Source organism: Colossoma macropomum, unplaced genomic scaffold, assembly GCF_904425465.1.
Source record: "Colossoma macropomum unplaced genomic scaffold, Colossoma_macropomum, whole genome shotgun sequence".
Lineage (NCBI taxonomy): Eukaryota > Metazoa > Chordata > Actinopteri > Characiformes > Serrasalmidae > Colossoma > Colossoma macropomum.
The window spans coordinates 33974031-33986138 of NW_023494800.1; the positions used below are offsets into that span (position 1 = coordinate 33974031).

Below are 12108 nucleotides of genomic sequence, written 5' to 3' on the forward strand. Positions count from 1 at the left end.
ATAGTGGTTACTGAATAATCCTTAGTAGTTCCTTAATAATTCATAGTGGTTACTGAATAATCCATAGTGGTTACTGAATAATTCAGTGGTTACTGAATAATCCATAGTAGTTACTGAATAATCCATAGTAGTTCCCTAATAACTCATTGTGGTTACTGAATAATTCATAGTGGTTACTGAATGATCCATAGTAGTTCCTAAGTAACTCGTAGTAGTTACTGAATAATTCATAGTGGTTACTGAATAATTCAGTGGTTACTGAATAATCCATAGTAGTTCCTAAGTAACTCGTAGTAGTTACTGAATAATTCATAGTGGTTACTGAATAATTCAGTGGTTACTGAATAATCCATAGTGGTTACTGAATAATCCATAGTAGTTCCCTAATAACTCATTGTGGTTATTGAATAATTCATAGTGGTTACTGAATAATCCATAGTAGTTCCTAAGTAACTCGTAGTAGTTACTGAATAATTCATAGTGGTTACTGAATAATTCAGTGGTTACTGAATAATCCATAGTGGTTACTGAATAATCCATAGTGGTTACTGAATAATCCATAGTAGTTCCCTAATAACTCATTGTGGTTATTGAATAACTCATAGTGGTTACTGAATGATCCATAGTGGTTACTGAATGATCCATAGTAGTTCCTTAATAACTCATAGTGGTTACTGAATAATTCATAGTGGTTACTGAATAATCCATAGTGGTTACTGAATAATTCATAGTGGTTCCTTAATAACTCATAGTGGTTATTGAATAATTCATAGTGGTTACTGAATAATTCATAGTATTTCCTTAATAACTCATAGTGGTTACTGAATAACTCATAGTGGTTACTGAATAATTCATAGTGGTTACTGAATAATCCATAGTATTTCCTTAATAACTCATAGTGGTTACTGAATAATTGATTTCACCTGCTTTTTACTTTTTCCCCAAGATCCACTCATAATGTTTGTGTTGTATGTTGCGGAAACGGTCAAAATCTTTACGTTTTTCAACCTTTTTTTTTTTATTAAACAGGCTCTTTTTGTTGCTTTGCCTTTAAAACGGATATATATAAATGAGCTCTGTTCTGATTGGCTACCTTGTAAGGTAGCATTTAAAATGTAGTCCTGCCTGAAACACTACTTTGTGTATAAGTGTATAAATGCAAATGAGCGGTTTTTGTGACATCATAAAAACAATAAATTCAAAACATCCTGTTTTTGCAGCTCAGTTTGTCCTAACTGGACCGCGTGGACTGGGCAGCGAACAGTGCGCTTTGAAACTTTGATTTTGTTTATGGAACATGAGGAACACGGAACCCTTTAAGATTATCAGCTGAATAATAAGCCTGCAGATTAAAGGGTTCATCCAGATTTAGAACTGAATGAATAACATCTCCCTCAGCTGATGCAACTCCACCAGTGCTGACTGCCATGGAGACAGTTACCGCGGCAAAAACCATGACAGCGGTTAGCACAGCTGCTGCCTCTGGTGCCCCTGACATGACCGCAGAACCAGAGACAACTACATCTCCCATAATGCAGCTGACATTCAGAAATACCAAACAGCCACAGATCATGGAAGGTGTGCCGGGGGAAATCAAGTAGAGTGTGTGTGTGTGTGTGTGTGTGTGTGTGTGTGTGTACATTTTGTGTAAGGGTTGTTTTAATACATTTAGCTGGTAAAGTCACGTAAGTCAGCTTAGCTCAAGGCCAAGTCGAGTCACAAGTCACTTAAACGTGAGTCTGGATCAGGTCATGAGTCAGTTAAATACAAGCCAGAATCAAGTCACAAGTTAAGCGTGAATCCAAGTCGAGTCAGTAGTCCCTTAAGTATTCCAGGTCAAGTCACTAGTCAGTTAAGTTTGAGTCTGAGTCAAATCACGATTCAGTGAAGTGTGAGCCTGAGTCAAGTCACGATTTAGTGAAGTGTGAGGCTGAGTCAAGTCATGATTCAGTTATGTGTGAGTCTGAGTCAAGTCATGAGTCAGTTAAGCATGAGTCTGAGTCAAGTCAAGATTCTGTTACGTGTGAGTCTGAGTCAAGTCACGAGCCAGTTAAGTCTGAATCTGAGTCAAGTCAAGGTTCAGTTACATGTGAGCCTGAGTCATTAGTCAGTGCAAGTCCATGTCAACTGGCGAGTCAGTTAAGTGTGAGTCCAAGTCAAATCACGATTCAGGTCAATGCAACTCGAGTTTGAGTCGCTGACTCAAGTGCCCATTTCTGCCCCACACACAAGCACACTTACAGTTTTGAGCGTATGCATTATTACAGAGTGCGTTTAGGAGCAGGTCCCGGCCCCTCACTGTGTGGTCTAATTTTAACCTGGCAGTATGACGGTCCTGTTCCGACAGAAAGCCGCTCAGGGCAGGCGGAGCCCCCCAGCGCAGCGACGGCAGGAATTAGACCAAACCCATTAAGAGCGTTTGTGTAACTGTGCTGCTTTAAAACTCCGCCTCTCTCTGAAACACATACTCTCACTCTCTGCTGCCTCAGGATCCGCTGGTGCTGCGAGGCCTTTGGTTGAGCTGGGACAACTGAAATAAACAGATCATCTGAAGAAAAAAATAATGACATCATCACAGGGTTGGAGCTTAACAACTTTTATTAGTGAGTCATAACGTCTATTAAAGGTTCAAATAAACAAGAAATGTCTTTTATAAGTTTCAGATGTTTTTGTTTAATCTAAAGCAGCCTAAAATACTCATGAACTCACGTACTATTAGAAAGATGCTGATAATTCACTTACAAAACGACAGAAACGAGAGTACTAATGGGAAAAGGAACAAAAGAGCATTTTACATTGCAGCATTTATAAAGGTAGTAATGTAAATTCACTACAATACCCATAATGCAATGCCCTCAAAACCCAACACTGTGCATGACCAAACTGAAAGGCAATATCACACACACAGAAGCTTGGAAGCAAAAGTTTTATTTGTTTACTGCAGTAAGATCACCGTCCTAATTCAATCTGTTTCTCGTTTGTTTTTTTGTTTGTTTTTTACTGGCTGAAATTCGAGTCAGAGTTGAATTATGAGTTAGATAAGTGCAAGTCTGAGTCGAGTCACAAGTCAGTTAAGTGCAAGTCTAATTTGTGTCAGTTAAACAAGAGTCTGAGTCAAGTCATGAAGTGCAAGTCTGAGTTGAGTCACGAGTCAGTTAAGCATGAGTTGAGTAATGTGTCAGTTAATCGCAAGTCAGAGTTGAATTATGAGTCAGTTAAGTGTAAGGCCGAGTTGAGTCACGAGTCAGTTAAGCATGGGTCTGAACTGAGTCACAAGTCAGTTAAGCATAAGTCTGAGTCAAGTCACGAGTTAGATAAGTTCAAGTCAGAGTCGAGTCACAAGTCAGTTAAGCGTAAGTCTGGGTCAAGTCACGAGTTAGATAAGTGCAAGTCCCAGTCGAGTCACAAGTCAGTTAAGTGCAAATCTAATTTGTGTGTCAGTTAAACGAGAGTCTGAGTCAAGTCATGAAGTGCAAGTCTGAGTTGAGTCAAGAATCAGTTAAGTGTGAGTTGAGTAATGTGTCAGTTAATCACAAGTCAGAGTTGAATTATGAGTCAGTTAAGTCTAAGACCGAGTTGAGTCACGAGTCAGTTAAGCATGAGTCTGAACTGAGTCACAAGTCAGTTAAGCGTAAGTCTGAGTCAAGTCACGAGTTAGATAAGTTCAAGTCAGAGTTGAGTCACAAGTCATTTAAGCATAAGTCTGATTTGTGAGTCAGTTAAACAAGTGTCTGAGTCAAATCATGAGGCAGTTAAGTGCAAGTCTGAGATGAGTCATGAGTCAGTTAAACATGAGTTGAGTAATGTGTCAGTTAAGAGTTGAATTATGAGTCAGTTAAGTGTAAGCCCAAGTCGAGTCAAAAGTCAGTTAAGCGCAAGTCCAAGTTGCAAGTAAGTTAAGCACAAATCCAAATCAAGTCACAAGTCAGTTAAATGAGTTGATGCACAAGTAAGTTAAGCATGAGTCTGAGTCAAATCACAAGACCGTTAAGCGTAAGTCAGTCAAGTCACGAGTCAGTTAAGCATGAGTCTGAGTAGAGTCACAAATCATTAAAGCATGAGTCTTAGTCAAGTCACAAGTCAATTTAGCATGAGTCTGAGTAGACTCATGAGTCAATTAGGCACGAGTCTGAGTTGTCACCACTCAATTAAGTCACGATTCACTTAAGCACAAGTCTGAGTCATAAGCCAGTTAAGTGCATGTCAGAGTCGAGTCACAAGTCATTTAAAGGTAAGACTGAGTAAAGTCACCAGTCAGTTAAGCACACTTCCAAGTCAAGTTGAGATTCACTTAAGCGCAAGTCCGAGTTACGAGTCAGTTAAGCACGAGTCTGAGTAGAGTCACCAGTCAGTTACGCGCTCGTCCACATTGAGTCACGTTTCACTTGAGTCTGAGTTATGAGTAAATTAAGCGTGATTCTGAGTCGATTCACAGCTTTTCTTCTTTTTTTAACAGAGTTTTGACCTTTATGGCCTGAGCTGAAGGCCTGATTGACAGGCATGGGTAGAAGGAGCACAAACAGATCAGGTTCAATAAAATAATGAGATGATCAAGTTATCATTTTTTCTTTTAACCAGTGCGTCTCAAAGACAGCTGCTAAAAAAAGCTCATCTGAAGCTCTGCAGCCGCTCTGTGTGTGGTGTAGTTTGAGGCTCTGCCTCAGCTCAGTGCTCAAGGGAGCAAACAGACCAACTACAGTGTGAAATACAGCATTAATGATCATGTGTACATTTTCAAAATGTGTGAAAAGGTCTTAAGGCTCAGTCGCCCCTCTAGTACCAACAGAAACCTAGACATACCCTAAATGTTAGTGTAAAATACCCATTGATTTAAATAGGGCTGCACGATAAATTGTGTTTTTACTGTTATCACGATACCAGTTTCTGCAATAAACACATCCTTAAGGGCTCCGATGACACTTCAGATCAACTTACCTAACCTGCAGCGCTAAAGTCAGGTCATTTGGTTGGCGGGAACAGTGAGCGCGTTTACATGCACTTAATAATCCAACAACTGCATAAAATCAGATTTTGTCAGTAATCTGATCAACATGTTTACATGCACTTGAGTAATCAGGTGTTGGGGAAACTCCAAACAGTAATCAGATTTCTGCTTTGCAACCAGCCAATAAACTTATGGATGAAGATTAGACGTAAACGTAATGTAAAACTCAAACTTCATGCCGTGACTTTTTTTAAAACAAATCACGCCGCTTTACCTGAAAATATGAACATACATCATCTAGAAGATGAAGAATATTTACATCCATCATTTAGTCAACGACTAAACGCTGCTGCTCGCTTATTTCCGGTACAGCAGTCTGAGCTGCACATTCGCAGACCGAGAAATGCGAAAGAAATCAGAGTAAGAGTTTACATGCACTGAGAAATCTGATTACTGAGCTAAAATCCAGCTCTCTTCATCAGATTTCTTAATCGGATTTCTAGATCAGATTATGCTGTTTACATGAGCGTTTGAATCATCAGATAACTGCGGAAATCCGATTATGATCGCATTACTAAGTGCATGTAAACACACTCAGTGTGAGAAGCCCAACAAGTGTTCTGCGTGGGGAACAAGTAACTTAACCATTCAGCTAAACAGCCAGTGTGAAGCAGTAATGTCTCCTGTCACAACAAACCTGCATCACCATAAGGAGCTTTTTAAAAAGTTAAATATATATTTATTCATATTTATAGGCCTATATTCAAAATAAAACTATACATTTTTATTTGTGTTTGTAGCCTGACTGTAAACATGGACAGAAAAGCTGTTTAGGGAATCCAGTTTCTAGACTGAAGCATTTTATAGAACTCACTCACCTCATGTTTTGCAGGCAACATATTGCCCATCAGGGGGCGCCATTAGCAGACAGAAAGCTTTTGAAGCTAAATATATATATATATATATATATATATATATATATATATATATATATATATATATATATATATATATATATATATTGTTAATCAGCGCACAGTATTCGGGTCAGGTGACGCAACACTGCTGCGAACTGTTTAAATCTCAAACAGCTCCCTTCTCCCTACAAAGTGCAGCACGTAGGTCTTAAAATAATGGCTACTGCATCTAAAGAGAGCTCAGTGAGTCTAACAGAGAAACACTGTGGATTCAGCCATGTGAGCACAATTCATACTGGACATAAAGTGCAATGTTTGGGTGGAAAAGCCAAAATTTCATAACTCACATAGTGCACTATGTAGGGTGCAGTGAGTCGTTTGAGATTCAGCCTAGGGTGCAGTGAGCCGTTTGAGATTCAACCTTAGGATTTATATATAGATATATATATATATATATATATATACTTTAAGGAGAGGTTAGATTTCTGTGTCACATTTTAATAACATTTTTTTTGCTTTTCTAATCACACAGCCTAGTTTTAAATAATACAAATATCAGTGTTTGCTGATAACTTTGTCCCAATTTATTGATTTTTCTAATCGCTTATCCCCCTGTCCTGTAAACATGAAATAGAGTGCTTTATTTACACTGATCGGAGAGTTTCAGAGCATGCAGTGTGTGTGTGTGTGTGTGTGTGTGTGTGTGTGTGTGTGTGTGTGTATCTGTGGCACACAGTTCTGTGAAGCCAAACTCATAAATCATTCTGTTCTTCTTCCCATGTGGTCTAAAGGTCTACACACTATCCTTCACCAAACACACACACACACACTTTTCCAAACCTTTTATTACTTACAGTACTGTGATGTGTGTGTGTCTGTTCCGGAGGTGAGAAAGTAGGTGTTTTGGGAGGGGGGGCAGTTGTAACACAGGCGATGGTGTGTATAATAGTGTGTGTGATATGTTATAAATCAGACGTGGATTATCAGGTCAGTTTCTTTATCACCCCCCCAGCCATCTGCCCAGCCGACCAACCAGCTCCCACAAGCTCAGACACACACACACACATTGACCTTGTAATCCCTGTCTGAACACACACACACACGCTCACTCTCACTGTAATCTCAAACTGTATCACTCTCTCAGTGCCACCGCACTAGGTCACTCACTGGTCAGGACAAGGCTGGCGTGTAGACCTCTGTGGTGTACGGGAGGGAAAGAGTAGTGGAGTTACTTTGTGTGCAGATATCACTGCTATCATATCACAACCTCAAAACTCCATTTTTAGCCCATTTGAAAACTCCAGCTGCCTTTTGCAGTGTTAGATTTCAGAAATGATTGAAAATCAGTTGCAGTAAAATCTTGTTAAGGTGTAAAAACACGGTTTACAAGTAAAGTAGATGCAAATAAACATAAATACATACAAAAGTAACGAAAATGTCTTATTTTAAAAAATCTCACAGCCTCTGATCGGTCAACAAGTCAGAAACATAGCATATTATTGGTTGATGAGTCGAAAACACAGCCTCTGATTGGTTGAATATTCAGGAAAACAGCCTCTGAATGGTCGATGAGTCCGAAAAACAGCCTCTGATTGGTCAGAGAGTCAGGAACACAGCCTCTGATTGGTCAACAAGTCAGAAACACAGCCTATGATCGGTTGAAGAGTCAAAAACACAGCATATTATTGGTTGATGATTCGGAAACACAGCCTCTGATTGGTCAACGATTCAGGAAAACAGCCTCTGAATGGTTGACAAGTCAAAATGCAAAAATGCATTAATGGCAGTGTGTGAAGTACCCTCTGGTATTGGGGGGCGTCCCATGTTGGCTGGCTGCTATCTCACTCGCCATGGTGGCGCTGATGCTTCAACGGCAACAAAATGGTTTGTTTTATCAGTTCTTCTCCTGTAAAAGCTCTGTGCTAGTTTGGTTCTGCGCTCTTCCTCACATTAACTGAGATCTTCCTCATCACCTCTTCTGTCTTCAGTGTGAGAAATGAGTCACAATTCACGGTTTCCGCCAGACTCTTTGAAAACTGGATGTGTTTTCAGAGTTACAGATATGTTGTGTCATATTGTAAAGTTTTTCTGAGGTAACCCATGCATACGTTGCGGTTGCTAGGCTATGAAGCACCAACTGGGTGAACCAGTTTGCTACAGCGCCACCCTGAGGCAGAGCAGTGCTGCAGCTCTAGTTAGTTAAAAATACCAAAGACAAAAACTCTTGTTGTGGGTGAAGCAGCTAAACAATAAGATTACACTGAGTTTGCAGTTGAGCATCTATTGTTCCCCAATGGACAGCATAACGTCATGATGAGTTTATTTCAGGGACCCCCAGAATTTTGATTTTGAGACATTCAGGGGGTTCCAAGAGGTTAATAAAGGGGGTCCCAGGCCCCCAGGACCCCCTGTATTTCACATCTTGGTTAGCAATGTTAAAAAAACATGTGTATTACACATTAACAATTTAGCATGTTAATGTGTTATTACCATTCAGTCCTAACACATATCTATGGTTTTTATGCCTGTAGGTGGCGCTGTTGTATTTTATAAGCTGTACTGAAACACTGCTGTCTCTTTTCTCTGAACGCAGCAACTGATTCTACGACTCCGGGTTTCAGCACAGGACTCAGTGAGCCAGGTCAGACAGTAAGACCACTGTAGAGCCGTAGTGGAACCGTAGAAATTAGAAAAGCACAAAGAATTAGTATGAAATGATACTAATAATTAACTACAAATGTAGGAATCCTCTTAAAGAATGGATTTGGATGTTTGGAAGTTTAAAATTAAAGATACTAACATGCTAACACCAACTGTGCTCAGAGCTCCAGAGCTTTTGGAAAGCAGACATCAGACACCATAGCTAACCTTCATAGAATAAAATGGTGCTTATGAAAAATGTAATTAAATTAGTTGTAGTGAAGAATGTAGAGAATAGACGATAGTGCGGTAGTTACAGTAGTGTTCTAGAGTTAAAGGATCATAATTTACACACTTGATGGCTATTTAGTAAGGGGTTCTTTAGGAAAGGCAATGGTTTTATTTAGAACTATGAGTTCTGTATACAACCCCATTTCCAAAAAAGTTGGGACGCTCTGTAAAATGTAAATAAAAATAGAATGCAATGATGTGCAAATCATGTAAACCATATTTTAAAAGGAAAATACTACAAAGACAACATATCAGATGTTGAAACTGAAAAATTTTATTGTTGACCATTTTGAATTTGATGCCAACAACATGTTCCAAAAAAGTTGGGACGGGGGGCCTGTTTACCACTGTGTTTCATCACCTCTTTTAACAACACTCTGTAAGCGTTTGGGAACTGAGGAGACACTGCGGAAGTTTGAAAGTGAAACATTTTCTTGTTCTTGTTTGATACAGGATTTCAGCTGCTCATCAGTTCGGGGGCTCATGTGTCGTATTTTTCATGCCATAATGTGGCAGATGTTTCAGTGGGTGACAGATCTGGACTGCAGGCAGGTCAATTTAGCACCAGGACTCTTTTAATACAGAGCAATGCTGTTGTAATACATGCAGAAAGTGGTTTGACGTTGTCTTGCTGAAATAATCAAGGCCTTCCCTGAAAAAGACGTCGCCTGGATGGCAGCATATGCTGCCCAAACATATATATATCGTTCAGCATTAATGGTGCCTTCACAGATGTGCACATCACCCATGCCATGTGCACTAATGCACCCCTAGAAGGTGGCAGCATTTCTGGATCCTGTTTATATATGATTTCTTCTTTGTGTTTTAGAGTTTTAACTTGCATTTGTGGATGCAGTGATGAACTGTTTTCATAGACAGTGTTTTTCAGAAGTGTTTCTGAGCCCATGCAGTGATTTCCACTACAGAATCATGTCTGTTTTAGACACCTGAGGTCCCAAAGATCACCCTCAACAAATACTTGTTTTAGACCTTGTCCCTTACATACAGATTCTCTGAATCTTTTAATGATATTATGTACCGTAGATGATGAAAAGCAAAAGTTCTTTGCTATTTTATGTTGAGAAATGTTATTCTTGAATTATTGCACTATTTGCTCATGCAGTCTTTCCCAGAGTGGTGAACCCCTCCTCATCTTTACTTCTGAAAGACTCTCTGAGATGCTCTTTTTATACCCAATCATGTTACTGACCTGTTGCCAATTAACCACTAGGTGTTTTTAGCATTACACAACTTTACTAGCCTTTTGTTGCCTCGTCCCAACTTTTTTGGAATTTCTTGTTGTCATCAAATTCTAAGTGGGCATATAATTGTCAAAAAACAATATAATTTTTCAGTTTCAACATTTGATTTGTTGTCTTTGTACTATTTTCAATTAAATATAGGGTTTGAATTAATTGCACATCATTGCATTTTGTTTTTATTTACATTTTGCACAGCGTCTCAACATTTTTGGAAATGGGTTTGTAGTCATTTCATGCTTAAATGGTTCTTTGCATGGTGAAATGCTTCTTCAGATTGATGGAGAATGTGTTGCATAGGGTCTATGTAACACCTTTTAGTGTTCATTTCAATCAAGCAAACTTACATAATAATTATATAGGACATGAGTGAAGTTACTGGGAAGCAGTTAATTCTGAGTTCTGGGTGGATTTGTTTGTAATTGAATTTCTTAATTCTGATGCCCTGTCATGAATGAATGCAAGAAGGCAGATTTAACTATCTGTCTAAATTAAAACAATAGGTAAGTTAGTTGTAGCTAAGTTGCTGTCAGTATGCAGCGTCCATGGCATGCATGGTTCCTCTTATGTGCAGCACTTTATTTTTGCTTTTAACATCATGAGCATCACCCTAAGCTGATTTTACAGAGCTTTTGTTGGGTAACCAGACACAGTGTCTCGTGGGTAAAGCAAATCCACCCATCAGATGTAAAGATTTAAAATAATTTGCAGACCAGATTTAAGGATGAATTGTAAATATGTAATGGGCCATATGAAGCTGTACAGCCATATCTAGCCCTTCATCAGTGGTCAGTTTCTACTCTCCACCGAGCAGTGGCACTGACCCAGCAAGGTAAGTGGAGCTTATAACTACAGCAGTGGCCATTAGGGCTTATAAGTACAGCAGTGGCCATTAGAGGTAAAGCAAGAGTGAAGTACTAAAAGGGTTAAGGCACTAACTGCTCTCCTCATTCCCTCGACAACTCCCAGAGGAGGCCCCACCCACTGAACTACCCCTTACAGACCTTCAGCCAATCACAGTCGCAGCCATGGCCACCACAACTCAGCCTGAACCTGCTATACCAGCCACAGCTGAAACCCCACCCCCTTCATGTCCTCCCACTGAGCAGCCCTCTATAGCCACACCCCCAGAGGAGGAGCTTATTATGGAGAGGGAAGGTAAGCTACCATTAGCTAAAATAAATCTATCAGATTTTTCAGTAATGCAGAGGTGGATTACTGACTGGGCCAGTGGGCCCAGTAGACTGCCAGGGACCTCAGGGGCCTCTGACCACAAGGCCTGAGGCAGCTGGGGACAGACCACTATATGAAAGCAAAGCCCTTGAATATATAATGAAAAATAAATGAAATAAAGGCCCCTCAGCCCATTCCCTGTCACTACTCGATTGAGCGTCACACCTGGCCACTCGGGACAGTGGGGAGCGCACTCGTCTTCAGTTAGCCTCAGTGAGCTAATCAGATAGCCATGCAAACTTTTAGAGAAATTTAAAAGTGAAACTTGCTTCGTCTGATTTTAAACATGGTGTAGAGTCGTGGTGTAGTGCCTTTGTATGTGTGGGCTGTGTAGCCTTTAGCATGCTAATTATCCAGCTAGCAGAGTAAAGTAATGAAGTTTTATCAGCAGTCATGTATAACAGCAACATAAAGCCCAGCAATTAAAATGTTACAGTTTTGAAATATTACAGTGCAACAAATCTAAGTTCATGTTTTCTTTCTACGTAGGCTAACCTGACTTTTGTGGGCATGTACAAAGTGTGCTTTTCGAAAAATTTATGGCTGATGTATTTTGTCAACATTCTCCTCTTACAGTGTAAACGGGGTGGTCTTTATCCTCGCTAGCGTGGTTTAAACAAACCTGAGTTCGATCCCTTTCTGTTCAAGTCGGAGAAGCTAACCACCAAGCGAAAGCTAACCTAACGAGTAGAACCGGATGCTCACCCAGTAATGAAGTCGCCATATAAAAGCTGGATAGTGTTTGGATGGGAGCTTCTTAAAACAGATACTGAAAGGGGACACCAAGATCCATCCCTTTAGTAACAGTCATGTTTTTAACTGG

The 12108-nt window shown here is 39.8% G+C and overlaps 1 protein-coding gene across 1 annotated transcript in view; it reads left to right on the plus strand.

Moving 5' to 3' along the window:
• Positions 1 to 12108, plus strand: part of LOC118819764 (netrin-G2-like) — a 102303-nt gene that overhangs the window by 80090 nt on the left and 10105 nt on the right. Inside the window, exon 5 of the mRNA XM_036587668.1 lies at positions 11022 to 11210. Coding sequence (XP_036443561.1) covers positions 11022 to 11210 — 189 coding nt within the window. The remainder of the gene's footprint in view (positions 1 to 11021; positions 11211 to 12108) is intronic.